This window comes from Helianthus annuus, chromosome 13 (assembly GCF_002127325.2).
Source record: "Helianthus annuus cultivar XRQ/B chromosome 13, HanXRQr2.0-SUNRISE, whole genome shotgun sequence".
Lineage (NCBI taxonomy): Eukaryota > Viridiplantae > Streptophyta > Magnoliopsida > Asterales > Asteraceae > Helianthus > Helianthus annuus.
In genome coordinates, this window is record NC_035445.2 from 92092763 (window position 1) to 92110264 (window position 17502).

The 17502-nt window shown below is 38.3% G+C and overlaps 2 protein-coding genes and 2 long non-coding RNA genes across 15 annotated transcripts; 2 read left to right on the plus strand and 2 right to left on the minus strand.

The window, feature by feature from the left end:
- The first annotated feature begins 464 nt into the window (after window positions 1–464).
- Window positions 465–1040, plus strand: LOC110901299. Its single transcript, XM_022148136.1, has one exon. The coding sequence runs from the start codon at window positions 465–467 to the stop codon at window positions 1038–1040; it is 576 nt and encodes a 191-aa protein (XP_022003828.1).
- An 8021-nt stretch (window positions 1041–9061) lies between these two features.
- Window positions 9062–10436, plus strand: LOC110902976. Its single transcript, XR_002571563.2, has 3 exons — window positions 9062–9185; window positions 9647–9700; window positions 10198–10436. It is a non-coding gene; the product is annotated as an uncharacterized LOC110902976 (long non-coding RNA).
- Window positions 10437–11652: 1216 nt separating this feature from the next.
- Window positions 11653–13407, minus strand: LOC118485686. The gene is made up of 2 exons (XM_035982063.1): window positions 12117–13407; window positions 11653–12039 (listed from the first exon to the last, which is right to left on the minus strand). The coding sequence occupies exons 1-2, from the start codon at window positions 12390–12392 to the stop codon at window positions 11980–11982; spliced, it is 336 nt and encodes a 111-aa protein (XP_035837956.1). The 5' UTR covers window positions 12393–13407; the 3' UTR covers window positions 11653–11979.
- A 1578-nt stretch (window positions 13408–14985) lies between these two features.
- On the minus strand, window positions 14986–17431 carry LOC110898649. 12 transcript variants are annotated; one of them, XR_002569536.2, is made up of 5 exons: window positions 17089–17414; window positions 16266–16323; window positions 16122–16180; window positions 16006–16059; window positions 15234–15466 (listed from the first exon to the last, which is right to left on the minus strand). It is a non-coding gene; the product is annotated as an uncharacterized LOC110898649 (long non-coding RNA). The 12 variants fall into 12 exon arrangements; XR_002569538.2 differs by adding an exon at window positions 16805–16991 and having other exon boundaries at window positions 15250–16059; window positions 17089–17423; XR_002569535.2 differs by having other exon boundaries at window positions 15250–15466; window positions 15996–16059.
- Window positions 17432–17502: the final 71 nt, after the last annotated feature.

A 17502-nucleotide genomic window follows, 5' to 3' on the forward strand; every position in this document is an offset into this window, starting at 1 on the left:
CGCAACCTTTGGAGATACCGGTATGGAAATGGGAGGAACTAACGATGGATTTAGTAACCAAGCTTCCTAAAACGAAAAAGGGGCATGATAATGTATGGGTAATCGTAGACCGACTTACGAAAAGTGCTCACTTTCTACCCATTAAAGAAGCTTACTCTTCCGAGAGGATGGCAGAAATTTACATGAATGAGATTATATCTCGATACGGGGTGCCCGTGTCAATCGTCTCGGACCGGGACACTAGATTTACTTCTCGATACTGGCCAAAGTTTCATGAGAGCGTGGGCACGAAGTTACACATAAGCACCGCCTACCACCCTCAGACTGATGGCCAGTCAGAAAGAACCATTCAGACACTTGTAGATATGTTGAGAGCGTGTGCCCTAGATTTTGGAGGAAGTTGGGATGACCATTTACCACTAGTGGAATTCTCCTATAACAATAGTTACCATAGTGGTATTCAAATGGCACCCTATGAACTACTTTACGGGAGGAGGTGTAGAACTCCCGTGTGTTGGGGTGAAGTGGGGCAAAGAGAGCTTGCGCCAAGTGAATTAATAGCAGTAACAAACGAAAACATTGAATTAATTAGAGCTCGACTGAAAACAGCACAGGATCGACAAAAAGCTTATGCAGACAAGAGAAGGCGTCCTATTGAATTTCGGGTCGGGGATTATGTTTTATTGAAAGTATCACCATGGAAGGGCATAATCCGTTTTCGCAAACGGGGTAAGTTAGGTCCTCGTTATATCGGACCGTTTAAGATCTTAGCTCGAGTTGGAAGGGTTGCATATCGATTAGAGCTACTGTCCTCACTAGAAGGAATTCATGACACCTTCCATGTGTCACAGTTGAGAAAATGTCTTGCGGATGATACTGCTTTAGTACCTCTCGATGACATCGAGTTGGACGAGGGATTGAATTATGTTGAGAAACCAATAGCCATTAAAGATGTGAAGGTGAAGAATATTCGAAACAAAGCTATTAGACAAGTACTGGTTCAATGGCAACATCGAAGGGCTTGTAGGATCATGTGTTGACCCAACCGAGTCGTTCAGAGATTTGCTCTTGCTCTTCAGATGCGGAATAATAAGAAAAACAAGTAGAAATAGCACGATCTTCCTTTTAACTATCTTTTGTATTGAATATAAACGTTTTACAGCTCAAACGTCACACCGGCAGAGCTTCGGCATGGAATTCAAGACCTCTACTACTGGAATCGCTCATGGACCTATTTATAGTGTTCTGGAGCCGCTCATGTGGTCAAGTGACACATGAGCGGTCCATACATGTACACATAAGCGATCCAAAGTGACACATGAGCGACCCGACCATATCATGACCCTAAAAGCGACCCGACAATCTAAAACCTATACAAACTCCTGTTTTCTCGTATTTCGAGCCCTATGCTATACAATATGATATAAGACATGATTCTAGACACTTAGACGGAATCAACAGATGTAGTGCACCAACAGACTCCCCCTCAGATGTTGATGGAGTCGTTACCACACTCTGAATTTTACGCTGTATCTTCCCCTCGTCAGGCTAGATCAGTCTCTGGGCTTTCTCATTCTCTCTATCTTCAGACTCCTCCTCTTGATTTGCTGGTATTCTTTTGTCCTTCAGCAACATCTTCAGGATCGTTGTCTGGCATTCAAACACCCTAATTCTCTTGATCAGATCTCTTGATTCCTTAAGTTCATCAGCATCACCAGTTTGTTATGATCTTCAGAATCAGAATCTAATCTTTATAGACTTTTAGAATTGATTTCCAGGATCGAAACTTGGCTCTCTCCTATCAATTTCGAAACCTGGTTACCTGCAAAATCTTAACCCAGAAATAAATTTTCTAGATTCATCATATATCAACAACCTGTGTATCAACCCATGACTCTTTCTTATCTAACTATGTTGAACCACTTGAAGAAGGTTGGATTTAACGAAAACAGTTAGATTTACACAAACACTCCCCCTCAAAAACTGCTCATCATGTTTAGCACACGGAATTTTGAAAATCAGTTTTTCAATATCAGTTGTCGAAAATCTTTTTGACTTTTTCAAAATTTATGCTAAAACACACACAAAATCTTTTTGAATTTTTCAAGGTGAGAAAATAAAATGCAGAAATAAACTATTTACACACAATATTTTTGTGAGTTCGTGCAAGAGGATCATATCAGTTTTGAGACAAATCACCAACACCGTTAAGCTTGATTTCATTTTTAGTTTTAAACAATTTACCTAGATTGTCAGTATGTTTGACCTCTTAAATTCTCAACACAAATTTCAATCGATTCGAGATACGATATTAATGTTTTAGAGACTTAAACTTAATTGTGTATCACTCCACTTGAATATACTCCCGTATCCAAATCCCAAATATTCAGTCTTACAGGTGAGTATACCACAGATGATATCTGTAAAGGGGTTAAATGCGAAACCGTGAGAGCTCAGGTCAGAACTTCCGTTCAGCAGAGAGATGACGGCTCAACTTTTGGTGGGTCCCCTTTAGAGGATCTTTTTGCATTACAACAGCAGCTACTATCAATTTTATTGTTTCATCAGCATGCTGAGGGCGAAGCTTATGTTTCAAAGCTTTAAGCAAAAAGTATTATCCGGGGACTAGGTCAGAACTTCCATTCAGCAGAAGTCCCGGGATAATACCCCAGATATCACTGAGTATAAAGACCTAGTATCTCAGAATACGGGACCTTTCAAACAAGATTTCGGGGGTTACCCATATATTCAAGAATAGTTACCCACGAATTAAGCAAGTTTGATTTAGGTTTATATCTCGTTTCAATTTACTAAATGTGCGAAAATCTACTGACACATCCGCAGTAAGATTGTTTAACACTTTTTAACTTTTCATTTCTTTAGCGTGCCGTGATAGTCCACTGATGTACTATCATTTTCTCTTTTTCGCAACAAAACTCATTTTTTGAATTTTATCATGTTTTTCAAATTTTCAAATGTTTTTGGATTTTCTGAAATTTCCCTACTCCCCCTAAAATGCAAACACATTTTAAAGAAAATTTGAAAACTTCTAAATTTTTACCTACTAGAAACATAAAAAGTAAAACAAACTGTACAGAAACTTGACAACTGACACTGAATCACATCAAATCGCCATTCACTAGGCATAAACAATCTGAACTCCCCTTATCACAAATCATTTTCTCATTTAGATTTCAAAACACTTAAGTTTGTTTCAATCAAAATGATTTTTCCGGAAAATAAATTTGTGTTGATATCAACCACTTGTAGGTTTATCAATCTTAAAAACGGGGATGTGGTTCATCATCTTGTCTATCTTTTGTCATGAATAGTAAATCAAGTACAAATTAATGTCCCTGATTTACCATTTGCCTCTAAGAACCTTCTGTACCACTTGTAAATGTAAACACTTCAAAGTATCCAAACATCTCAAAATTTAACCACAATTACCACTTGTGGGATCAAGATTACCACTTGTAGATACAATGGTTACCACTTATAGGAATGTGACCTCTACATTACCATTTTTCAACCAAAATGCCGATTCCTGCTTCGCACTAACCATCTTGGAAGCTCCGGCGTAGTCCTTCAACCTGTAAACAAAACATTCAAACATTAAACACACATATTCAAACTTCTCAAATACAAGAAAAATGCTGATTCATGATCCACGATATAAACTTGGGATCTCCGGCGTAGTCCTCTGACTATTCTGGGAAGCAAACTTCCCTCCAAGTCTTTTCAGACTTGATGGTCTGTAGCTCTTGAGCTGTTGGGTTGTAAGTAGCCTTTTTCGTTGCATAAAAATCTTTCACCCCTTTAGCTCTCCCACTCAACATTTTCTCAAATATCTTCTTAACATTCCCGTTGAATATTTTCTTAACATCAAAATCTTTTTCATCATCATAGAATTGATTTGAAATTTCAATCTTTCCAATTTCCTTCATAACCTCCTCAAACTTCAATGATGGAAGAACATCATCATTTTCTGAACTTTTCTTCATAAATTGTGGCTCGTCTGGCTTTGTGGAACCAGATTCATCGCCGACTTTTACTTCATCTTTCTTTGCAACCCACACTTGGTTGTTCTTTCCTTTCTTCTCATACTTGTTCTTTTGTGAACATTCTCCAACTTCATTTTTCGAATTCTTAAACATTTTGGATTTTTCAGCTTTTTCTTCAACTTTGTCTTTCATCCTCTGAGAAGCTCCCTGTTTTGCCTTGAAATCTTTTGAACAATCCGATGCAATGTGACCAGCTTCATTGCACTTCATACAGGTTTGAGCAGTTCTCGGATGAAAAACTCCAGTTCCATTCTTTCTCTTTTCAGCAAGAAACTCTTTGTTAGTTTGTCTCCAAAACTGTTTCTGCTGTTCATCTTCCGAGCTTCCACCTGTCACAAATTCAGATTTCTTTTTAGAATTTTTCATATTTTTATCATCTTCTAGTGGAATAAATCCTAAACCTTTCTTTTTGTAGCTACGATTTTGGTTAGATTTCTTTGGAAAACCAGAACCAGAATTGTAACCCTTTTTCTTGTTTAAACGCTGCTGAACTCTGGAAGTATACTTTTTAGGTTTTTCAAAATTTTGAGAAACTTTCAATTCAGAAATATTTACCTCTATAAGTTTAAAAGTTTTGTTGATTAGATCCGATTTAACACTAAAAATTGGAAATTCTTTGTTGTAATATAATTTGTCAGAACCATTCAAAGTATAAACAACTTCGAATGCTTCATTATTCAAATCAGCTTTTGATAACAAAAACTCTTTACTATACGACTGTTTAACCGACGAATTTTGACTGTTGACAGACGACTTTGACCCTCCAGACTCAGATTTTGACTCTGTCTCCTCATCAGTATCCAACACCTGATCGACCACCTTTTTGATTAGAACAGACTCATGATCAGTATCGGATGAGGTAAATGTCACATCAATATTTTCTGGTAAGACGTCAGTTGTGTCTGTTTTAAGCTGTATATTGACTGCTTTTGCAAGCTTTTCCTCATTTGGTTTCCTAGGTGAATACCCATCCCAAATTGGAGGCGGACACTTGTTATAGCTAACAGTCGGTTTCTTACCACAGTCTTTCTTCTTCGTTAGCTTCTCGTCTTGAAAAGCTTCCATACCTGCAACAGTTGGGTAAACTCGATCAATAACATAATCAGAGGTAGAATAGCTCAACAATAACCTCCTAATCCTCTCATTTTCAATCTTTTCCTTCTCCAACTCTTGCTTCCATTTGGCACTTTCTTCAATGTAGAAATTTATAGCTTTTTGCTTCGACATTAAAGTTGCATTCATCATTGTCATCGCCTGTTCTCTTTCTGTGTTTGTCTTTTGAAGACCAGTAACTGTTTTGTTCAACACGTCGTACGATTCCTTCACATAATTGAGATTGAACAATAACTGCTCTTTCTTTTTCTCGTACTCAGCTATGATTTCATCTTTTGCTGTACACTCTTTGCAGACTTCCAAACACTTCTCACAGGGCTTGATGACTTCAATAATTTTTTCAACTTCGATTGTTTTCACAACTTCTACCACTTTCTCGACTTCGATCACCTTTTCCACTTCGATCACCTTTTCAGTAATCTTCTCAGCAACACTTTCAACATTCTGAAATCCACCTTCAAATTCAGATTGTTTATCTTTTTCATCTCGTTCCTCTGCCAGTTTTTCCATTTTTTCTGCAAAATAGAAATGAAAACTATTAGGAGACAATTGAAATTTTGCAACATTTATATGTTTCTCTTCTTCATCATCGCTGCTGCTTAGATCAGGTGATTGATCAAAATGTACAGACTTATCAGAATCACCATCTGATACATCAGAAACCGATGGTGTTTTGTCAAATACAATATCCTGTTCTTGCACAGTTTCATCTGAACCATCTGTAACATCTCCAGAGTGTTCTGAAAATCCATCAGTACTATCTGAACTATTGTCTGATGACACAGATTTTTCATCACCACTTGATACAATCTCTCCAATAGATCTCATCCATGCAGCAAATAAATTTGGCTCTAGGACGATCTTTGCAATGAAAGCTTTAAAACCTCCCTTTTCATCTACAAACATATCCCAACTGAAACCATCTGGTAGTTTCTCATCATCTTGATCGATAACTCGTTCTGCTGTAGCATCAGATGATATGTAGTCACTCCAGCTGAAATCTACCACACATGCTCTTTTGGAATCTTCAATTTTTCTTCCGTGAGCTGTCTGAGGTTCCTGGGATTGACCAACTTGTTGATAGATAGCTTTGCGGTAGTAGTCATCTTTCCCGAATGGATTCTGTGCTCCACTAGCTTCTCTTCCTTTGCATTCCCGCTTGAAATGGCCTTTCTCCCTGCAACGAAAACACGTAACTTTAGATTTATCAAAACCTAAAGTAGACACATCTGCATCAAGAAAGTCATTTCTCCCAGTAATAGTTTTGAATTTCTCAGCTCGACGAAGAACACTCGCAAGACACCATTTGATATCCATAAGTTCCATTTCCTCGGCGTCTATTTAATCGTAATCCTCTTTGGTGAGCATAGGATTTCCGATTCTACCAGCAACTAGACCTTCATAGGATAACAGAACTGAACCCAGTAGTGCCATATGGTCTTTAGCAGTGTCTTCAGAGAAGCTTTGACCTTCTGGAAGGTTGAGAGCTATGTTGCACTGAATTATATATCCATTTCCGGTTTTTGTACTCTGAGACTGAAAACCTGTGTTAGTCTCTTTCGGATTCACACTCGGAAACGATGAAAATCCACTGATGCTCTTGTTTGAACCCTGATCAGCTTTTTCTGATGAATCTCCAGCACTGAATGCAGTTTGTATTTTTGTACTTCTTTCAGATTCAGTAACTGGAACACTTCCTTTATAATACATTTTAACATCTTGTTGACCACCTGAGCTATTCATCCGGGCTATCTTTTGTTGTTCCAGATCTTGCCCCTCTAACTTCTCAATAAACTGCCCGATAGTTAGTCTATCATAAACACATGTGTTCTTCAATATCATCAAATACGTTCCCCACTCTTTCTGAGGTAACGCATCAGCCAATTTTTCAACCCATTCCTCTCGACCTTTTTCAACTCCCAATATTGATAACGAACGCACTAAATGGAAATATCTCTCAATTAGCTTTTTAGTATCCTCTCCCGGCAAACTGCTGAATAAATCAAATTCCTTTTTAAGCAAAGCCTTCTTGCTTTTGAGCATGCTTTCACTACCCTCGAATTTTGCTTTAAGAGCATCCCAAATTGATTTAGCAGTTTTGTCATGCTGTAGCAAAATGAATATGTCTTCTTTAACTGCCTGCTGTAACAAGCTAATCATCATCTTTTCTGCCTTGTACATTGCCCGTTCTTGATCTGAAAATTCAGATATTTGTTTAGTAACTTGCAGTTCTGTTTTAGGCAATTTGTACTCTTCCAAAATGCATTCCCACGATCTGAGATGATTTGCCTGAACCCAGTTTTCAAACCGATCTTTCCATCCAAAGTATTCTTCTATACTCATCAGTTTCGGAGGTTTCTGGGTAGTTCCCGTTTCGTTTTCAATACTCATGGCTTGTGCAATTGTGGCTGGAGTTGTTGGTGTAGCAAAGGCGTTATAAAAACTAGAATCCATGTTGACTTAGCACGTATTTCAAAGTAACTGTCAGAAAAGCGATTCAACACTTATCACAAAAACGAACCAAACAAAATGTCAAATACGCGATCCACACTTTGTTCGAAAAAGCAATCCTCGATGATCCAAATAAGCGATCCAGAAAACACTGTTTTGGAGCGGTCCAACAATTTTCCTTGGAGCGGTCCTGAGGTGTGAACTTAAAGGCGGTTCAAAGTGATGTATGAAACAGCGGTTCACAATTTTGCTGTTTGAGCGATTCAAGTAGTCCAAATCAGCGATCCAACAAATCGAATAAGCGAACTAAAACATCCCTATGAGCGGTTCAACTTGTCTGAATGAGCGATCCAATGAGTCAAATAAGCGGTTCCAGGTAATGAAATGTACGAATGAGCGGTTCCACCTAATACCTAAAAGCGATCCATGCTGATGTCATCTCGAGCGATCCACATTTCAAACTTGTTTTGAACTGTTTTTAAGCTGATATTTGATCTGGAACTTCTAAGGGTTTATCTCGGTACAATAATGAACAGTCTGTGAGAACTTGAACGATTTTTGACCGAGAAATCTTCTTGAAATTAGAAAAGAAGGTGTAGAAATGAGAAACAACACTGAAAATCGGCTATATTCTGTAGAAAATCTCCTCCGTGGCTCTGATACCACTTGTAGGATCATGTGTTGACCCAACCGAGTCGTTCAGAGATTTGCTCTTGCTCTTCAGATGCGGAATAATAAGAAAAACAAGTAGAAATAGCACGATCTTCCTTTTAACTATCTTTTGTATTGAATATAAACGTTTTACAGCTCAAACGTCACACCGGCAGAGCTTCGGCATGGAATTCAAGACCTCTACTACTGGAATCGCTCATGGACCTATTTATAGTGTTCTGGAGCCGCTCATGTGGTCAAGTGACACATGAGCGGTCCATACATGTACACATAAGCGATCCAAAGTGACACATGAGCGACCCGACCATATCATGACCCTAAAAGCGACCCGACAATCTAAAACCTATACAAACTCCTGTTTTCTCGTATTTCGAGCCCTATGCTATACAATATGATATAAGACATGATTCTAGACACTTAGACGGAATCAACAGATGTAGTGCACCAACAGGTCGGAACTTACATGGGAATCGGAAGATGAAATGCGAAAATACTACCCTTTTCTCTTTGGTAGGTCAATATTTAATTTGATATGTGTTTTAGGTTTCGGGGACGAAACCTCTTTAAGGGGGGTAGATTTGTAACACCCCAAAAATGTTAATTCACTTAGGATAAAATGTAGAAATAAAAGGGGGTAGTATTTAAATTAAATAAGTATTTGAAATTGAGGGACTAAAGGTGTAAATGCCCAAAAGTTGGGTTACAAAAATTAATATGTCAAAAACCCACACACAGTACGTGTGTGGGGTTCTGGTCGATCAACAGAGAGGAGCAAGAGGGGATTAAACCCTAGTTTATCAAAATCCACAAGAATCAAGTGAAATTTTAAGAAAATCGAAAGCATAAACAACGAATTCTAAGCTCCTACATCTGTTCTTCGAAGTGGTAAGTTCAATTTTATGATTTAGCAAATTGTAGGAAAAGGGTCTTGATCAAATCTGATTTGCATGTTATGAAATTTATGAAATTGAGTTAAGATTATGATATAGGATCAGAGTTTGATTACTAGCAATTTTGTTGTTAATAGCCAAGACCCAAATTGATGAAAAGTTATTAGGGTTAGAATGATCAAGTATTGATACATGTGTGTGTGTGGTTGAAGAATAACCTTGTTTATGATGTAAAATCACTAGATAAACTGATATAGAGTAAAGCCTAATTGATTATTGTTGAATGATTAAAGTAACTAGCTCAGAAATATATGTTAGTTAGATGGGTAAATGTCCCGAAAATGCGAAACCCGCCATGTGTTTGATGAAATGCTTGAATGAACAACTATGTGTAATTTAGAAAATAATGGAACGAAATCTTGGGTACTAAACGAACGAACGGATGTGTTTATATAGACATAAAGGAAGAGGGCTCAAGTACTAAGAAGTCGGAAGGCTTACAGGATCGAGGTATGTTCCGTTGCATACAAAACTTTACTTAAATTTTGTTAGTCATGATGTCGAACAATCCTTGTTATAATGATTATCCCTTGTCATGATGATTATGGTGTTTAGTAAATAAATAGCAAATCCCTTGAGGATTTGGTTATGCTAACGAAGGTTATGTTAAGCTATGCAAGTAGACCGGTTCGAGTGAACTAGGTCGAGTAAGGATATGATACCATCCGTCTAGAACGGATGGCTGTGAAAGCAAAAATGAATGTATGAAGTTCAATCCGTTATAAGGATAGAACGAAAGGTTTATGTCGAAAGCAATTAACCCGAGGTTACGGGGTCGTAAATGGTATGCTTGAATCTCTTTATGAGAATGTATGCTTTACCTATTTAAATGGGTAAATCGAATGCATAAGGATAATGAATGAATAGAAACGAATGCGATTATAAAGTGGTATTGTAAACAAAATGAGTAATAGAACTAACTTTCTAAAGCTTGTTGTCAAATGTAGGGTAAATCCCCGGCTTAGGCGATTGGACGGCTTGGAACGTGCACACTTGATTCATGCTCGCCTCACGCTTCCGTCATAAGTTATTTCGATATGGGTTAAATTTTGGGTCGGATGTATTAAAACTTATGTAGTATGTCGATGTCCGTGTCGTTGGGTCGAACTTAGTATATGTAGTTTTGTTACATACAATGTAAACTTTGTCCATTTTTTGGATTTTATCAAGAATGTTAGTTGTCGAATTTTGTTGTGTAAAACAGGAAATGGTGGTTTAAAACGAATGGGTCATGCCGAAAATTTTCAAAAAAATTTTCTATATATTATACTTGTTAATTAAGTAAGGTTTGGGGCGTATCAAATGGTCAGGTGGAAGCCGTCAACAAGAGCATTGTCGACGGGATCAAGGCGAGGCTGGGAGAGAAAAGAAGAGGCTGGGTCGACGAACTGCCCAGCATACTATGGGCCCACAGAACAATGCCGAAAACAAGCAACGGAGAAACACCGTTTAGCTTAGTTTATGGGTCCGAAGCAGTAATTCCAGCGGAGATAGGATTGCCGTCACCACGAATGCTCTCCATGAACCTGATCGACAATGAAGAAGAAAGGAGGATTGACCTAGACCTCCTAGAAGAAAGGAGAGAGATGGCGGCAATCAATGAGGCGAAGTACAAAACAAAGTTGGAGAAGTATTATAACTCCAAATTCCGAGTCTGCACCTTCAATCCAGGAGATTACGTCCTAAGGGATAATGAAGCTTCCAATGCCGAAAAGCCTGGAAAATTGGCTCCCAAATGGGAAGGCCCATATGTTGTAGACACAGTGCTCGGGAAGGGTGCTTACAAGCTGCGCACCATTGATAACAAAGAGGTTCCACGAACTTGGAACGCTCAACAGTTGAGAAGGTGTTATATGTAAAAGAGTTATGTAATCGCAATGGATGAATCGCCGACACCTTTATCATAATACAAGAAGTGTTTGGCTATCTTTATATCATGCAAATTTCTTGTCATAACTGCATATATTACTTTGGGCATACACGAAAACATCAATGGCTCGACCATAGGAAACGTTGTAGACCTCCAAGGCTTGTCACAACCAAGTGCACAGCCGGGTCAAAAACACAACCAAAGCCTACAAAACGCCAAAACAAAACTTCGTGCCCACACAAACACGAAAATATCGATAGCATGGTAAGTAAACATTGTAAGGCCCCCAAAGCTGAAAACAGCTGAGCGCCATCATTCATTCGTGCCCACACAAACGTTATAATTAACACAACACAACCTGTCAGCGCCATCATTCATTCGTGACACATAATCAAAGTAATTTTACATGCACATATTATGGCAGTAACAAAATCCGCATAAAACAAAGGCACATATTAACATACCAAACACAAAGCATGATTAATTGTTCACAAACATAACAGGTAAAACAAAAATTCAAATTGTTCACAAGTCACCAAAAAAATACAAGGCCACATCAGGCCATACACAGCGCGCAGGCCGGAATCCTTCACTCGGGATGACTAGTCCCAGCACCGCCAGACATGTTGCCCTCATCATCAAGAGCCTTCTTCAACAAAGCGACACCATCTGGTTTCCGGGATAGCTTTTGAGCAGCCCTAAAAAGGGCAAATTCCAGGGTCGAAAACTCCTTGCACTTGGCGGCATACTTACCATCACAGTTCTCTTTATGAAGCTCAAAGTGGTAATCCTTTTCATTATTGATAACCGCAGCTTTACCCTCAGAGTAGCCAAACTTCCGACCACTATTATACCCCGCTTAACCCAACTCAAACATATACGTAGCAAGTTCAGTAGAATTCACAATACGGTCAGCAAGCTGCAGAAAACAAGCGACAAAATAAGAGAGAAATTACCAAAACATGACAAAAGACGAACATAAACAAAGGAAGTTACCAAGGGAACGGCGCGCGACAACAACCATCTGCAATCAGCAGATACCTCCTCAACAAGGAGCTCAGAAGCTTCACATTCAGACGTTTTCTCTTCAAGAAGTTTTCCAGTGGCCTCACACTCGGAAACCTTCTGTTTAACAAGGAGATCTAACTTGTCGATACGAGCGACATATTCCTTCTCTCTCTTCTCAAACGCAAGGCGCGCTTGATGGGCTTCATCAGCAAATTCCTTCTTCTCACCAGACAGCCGAAAAATCGCTTCACGCTGGGATTGCATCTCAGCAAGTTCTATTCTTACCTTTACCCCGTTAGAATAGAGACGCTGCTTCTAGTAAGACCCCCGACTCGATGATAGTTTTACATCAAACCTTATACATAAGGCACATAACACAAATACCCTTCAAATATAAACAAATTTACCATATTCAAACACTGATAAACTGCCGTTGTAATATTTTCCGGCATAACCACCTACAAAATCGGTGGCTCTAAATTATTAAATTAAAGACAGATAGGAAGAAAAACAAATGTGGTCATGATCATCATGACCCTCCATGTCATCGTCATGTCACCCACTTCTAATTCACCATCTAAGGCCATGGGGTATGGGGCTTGGGTTGGGGCGTGGGTTGGGGTAAAACGCCCAAGCCACCACCCCGGGTGGGCTTGGGTTGGGGCGTGGCCCCTTGGGGCTTGGCTTTCAAGCCGGGCGTGGGGCGGTATAGCCAAGCGAGCTGGCGGAATTTCATTTGCTCACCCCGCCACGTCAGGCGGCTAATTCAAATTTTGAATTTAAAAATTCAAACGGTCCCCCATACTACCAAACCGCCACCCCAGTCTCCCAACAACCTCTAGATATTTGTAACCCCCAACCCACTGGTCCCCCCATCCCACGAACCGAAACCCCACCGGCTACCCAGTCTTGAACCCGCTACCCCGCTGGTCTCCACCATCCCACGAACCCAACACCGTTATGGCATCCTAGACCCATGAAGAAGAAATGGCACTCGTCACTAGCGTCGTCGACACTATGAAGGGGCGGCCACTGGGCCAAACAAAATATTGGACGGAAGCATTCGCGGCCTACCGACATAACGTCGGTAACGACCGCCACAACCTCAACGCGTGCCAACATAAATGGCGTGAGCTACGGCCCAAGCTCGAGCGTTTCAAGGCTTACTACGAAGCCGTTCCCGATGGCGAGTTAAGCCACAAAGACCAGGTGGCGGTGGCGAACATAGAGTTTCGAGGCAAGGAAAACAAGGCGTTCGACAAGATCGACCTTTTTGAAATTTTTTTAACGCTTTAGGTTTGTTTATTTTGTAATTTTTAGAAATTATGTAATTTTTAGGATTATGTAATTTTTAAAATTTTAATGAAGTTGTAGGTTATTTTTATAAATGTTGTGTGATTTTTTATAAATTTTTTGTATTTTAAAAAAAAAACTATTCTGCCACGCGGTGCACCCAACCCACGCCCCGCCATACCCCGCGGACACGTAACCAGGCAATGAGGGGGGGGGGTCCCTTTACACGTGTCAGCAAATGCCCCAACCCAAGCCCAACCCCCGCCCCACCATACCCCACGGTCTAAAACCACTATCTTAAGGGTGTGGTCATGACCCAAACCACCATCCCCTTTATTTATTTTAATTTATTTTTAGGAAAGGAAATAATGAAAAATGGAAACTAGGACCATGGTTGCCATGGTTTAATCTATGGGAACTATGGTGGATCAAGCAAGAGGATGGTATAGCCTTCTATTCATGTTCCTACATGGCAAATCATGTCCCAACCATCACCTCCACACCCTTTAGTCTTTACCCTTAGGCTATGCGGTATGGTGATGGTCCTCCCTTGGAGGATAATCCATCACGTAGACACCACGTAGATCGGGTGTGAGGATGGGGCAAAGAGGATGGAGGTGAGGAAATGGGGGGATGAACCTAATATGTATATATATAAGTTGTATGTATAGGTGTGTGAGAGAGGGAGGGGGCGAAATGGGTGGAGGAGCGGCGCCGGTGAGGGACAAAGTTGGGACGGTGCCCACACCATGCAGCCATAGGGGAACATATACCATTCTGATTTCTGACATGTAATGGTCCAAGATTTCAAAACCCAGAATTAGGGGAACATATATTTGCAGCCACAATGTAAGCCAAATTTTGAATGAAATGATGTTGATATATCAAGAAAACCATATACAGAGGATTGTCAAATTAAACACCAACTCGTCAATTTTTCTATGTGAAGATTCTTGCATACATAGCTAGATGAAGGAGATGGTGATGTTTTTGTAATATATTAAAAAAACAAGAAACTAATAAAGGGTAAAATAGTCCGTTTGTAATTTGTTTTAATTAAAATAAATTGAAATGGGTATATTCGATATTTTAACCTTTTAGAAAGGGAATATATGTAAATTAAATTTTAGATTGGGTATACATATGATTTATAAAGTTTATAGGGGGATATATGTAATTTCCGGTAGTGATTTTGAAGAGTATGAATTTCTAGGGTTTGGAGAGGAGATAATGGGGATATTAATAAGGAAATGGGATTTTAAAAGGAAGAGCATTGCTGTAATAATTAGTGTAGTAAAAATAAAATAAATAGGAGTAAATTTGTTGCTAGATTCTTATATTTTAAACTAGGTTATGGGCCCGTGTGACACACGGGTTTAACAAATAATAATTATATAAAGTTTAAAAGTAAGTAATTGAACATAATGTTTATCAAAAAGAGAGAGTTCAGATGATAGGCATTTTTACTTATTCTTTTTCTAGTATTCATGCTTCTAATCAAATAAAAATCAGTAATGTCACTTGAATTTTATATACCAAATAAATAGGCTTTACTTTGAGCATTTACTTACTGTTGAAGTTTGGTCACCACAACGACAATAGACATACAAAAAACCACATGAGCAGCAAAACATGACAACATACATTCAACTGAATATACCATAAAACCCATTGCAAGCTGCATGATGACCACATAATGAGCATTTTAATGGAGGACGAACATAGTAACAACAAACAAACCAACTTTAGAATCCTCTAAACACATTTTAAAGAGAAAAGGTTCAAATCACCACTGATAATCAACAATTATAATAGCAAGGGCAGTAAATACCTTTTAAAGAATTGTACCTTTCACCATTTAATAAGGTCAAGAATCTTACACGGTCCAGTTTAGAGCTTTTAGAGAATAATAAGCAGCAAAATCAGTAAGCATGTAATTTTTAAAGGTATTAACATAGCAGTCCATTTGTCTGATATCCCGATCTCAGCATATATATCAAGAACATTTGTTAAAAACTGTCCGCGAGCTTCATCAGCAGACTAACCTGGATTGCCATCAAATAAGAAAATATATATGAATAGCAGTTGCTCTACTTCCCCTACTTGATCGAGATCTAATATTCTTAAAGAAAAAAAAACCATCTTAGGTAACCGTGTCTTAACAATTTACAATTCTCATTAAATAAACGACATCCTTCCTAACCAAAATACACAACTTGAACTCTTTAAGTTGGAACCGTTAAAATTAGCCATCCAACTAATATTTACACAAACTGAAAGATATGTGCATTTAAACATGTCCAATGCAGCAACAATATAAATGATATGAACAAATAACCTACCTTACAATCGCAGGCTCACAAATCTACAAGTACCAGAAGTAGCATTTTTTCTCATAAAAGATCCAACAGAATGCAATTTGCATACACCAAAATGAATGATTTTTTTTTTAAAGGAAATGATTATATATTTTAAAAGCGTTCATTACAAAACTAAATGACACATGTGAGACCTGCTAACCTTAAGTTACATAGAAAATGCAGGTAGTCACGGCTTCATAATAAGAATTATTACATTAACAAACCTAATGTATCTTCTCTTTGGTTACCGACATATGTCCAAATTAACTTCGATAGGCCTGCAGAATCACGATAATGAAATATTGACTTAGAAGTTAATATTGTTAATACATTAACAAACCTGACGTATCTTCTCTTTGACTGGCATATGCCTGATTAACTCTCATAGGCTTCCCAAACCTGTAAATATATGTTTTCAAACGCAATTAGTATCGAATAATAAAAAGAATGAAAAATAGATATTGATTAAGGTTTCTTTACTTACTGATGGCTTCCATTCAGAGTCATAATAGCAAGAGCGGCCAAACGTTGATAAAAAAAATCTACAAACCCGAATAATGAGTTGATGAATTATCCAAGATAAAAAAAACACCAAAAACATTATTATTTTTATATACAGATTCCGTCTATTAGAGAATTAAAGTCATTCTATAAATTAGAAAGTTAATGAATTAATCATATGCTATCTTTCCCAATGAGATTCTGTTTCATTTGAGTGATAAATGCAAGTAATTATCTAATATTCTATCGAGAGAGATCCAAAACTTCTAGAAACTAACTGCACACAGAGAAAGACAAAAGATACAGTATAATGAAAATTTTGTTCTTAAAACCTAAAAGAATATACCTGAAAGTGTATGGATGTAAAACTGAAAACTTGTGCTTCTGCCTATGTATTTATTTTAGGGTTTAATGAGCTAATTCCAAAAGAGATTGAGTATTCAAACTTACAATTTTGTGGTTAGCGAGTAAGACATTGTTTTCAACTGAAATATATATCTTAAAATATATACTCTAGAGTACCTGAGTAAGGATTGCCTATAAGCAATCTAGGACTACTTGATGTAATCTGGGACTACACCTCCATATCCTCAAATAAACTCCACATGTAGATTCAATTTTCAGTCTATGTATACTTTGTTCTGGTAATTAACACTTCAGCGAGTTAGCAATAAACCACATAAAGAATTTGAATGGCCCTAATTTGTACCTAAAGTGAAAACCCAATACATATATATGAACTGATATTGCTTCAATAAATGACATCAAAAGTTAAAAGTAGAAATAAAAGGGAAAGGATGTCGTACAATCGGGTTGCGATCGATGCATAGATAAGGATTTTCATGGAGAAACTTCTGGACGACGGGAAGATCGCCGGAATGAGCGGATACATGAAGCCCCTTGAGAGACGATGATACAGGAAGGGGCAAGAGACGATGATCCACCACCACCGCCTTCACTATTGTGGTATCCGTTCTTCAGCGGGAGTATAGGAAGGGGCAGAGAGTGGGAGTATATGAAGGTAGAGAGACGATGGCAATTAGAGTCTCATCGAGTTCAAATAATTAATGGGTTATAAAAACTTTATAAGATCCGAGATTGTGTTTATGGGTCAGGTTTAAGCCCGAGAGTTTTATCAATAAAGTGATTTAGGCAGGAGAATATTTGTGAGGAGAGATGTGGTGATGACAAGTGTCTCAATTCAGGTTTCTTTTATTATA

Coding starts and splice junctions, on each gene's coding strand:
- LOC118485686 (XM_035982063.1), bottom strand. CDS start 12,392: ATGCAATCCCAGCGTGAAGCGATTTTTCGGCTGTCTGGTGAGAAGAAG. Junction 12,040..12,116: donor TGTCGCGCGCCGTTCCCTTG/GTAACTTCCTTT, acceptor TGTTTTCTGCAG/CTTGCTGACCGTATTGTGAA.
- LOC110901299 (XM_022148136.1), top strand. CDS start 465: ATGGCACCCTATGAACTACTTTACGGGAGGAGGTGTAGAACTCCCGTG.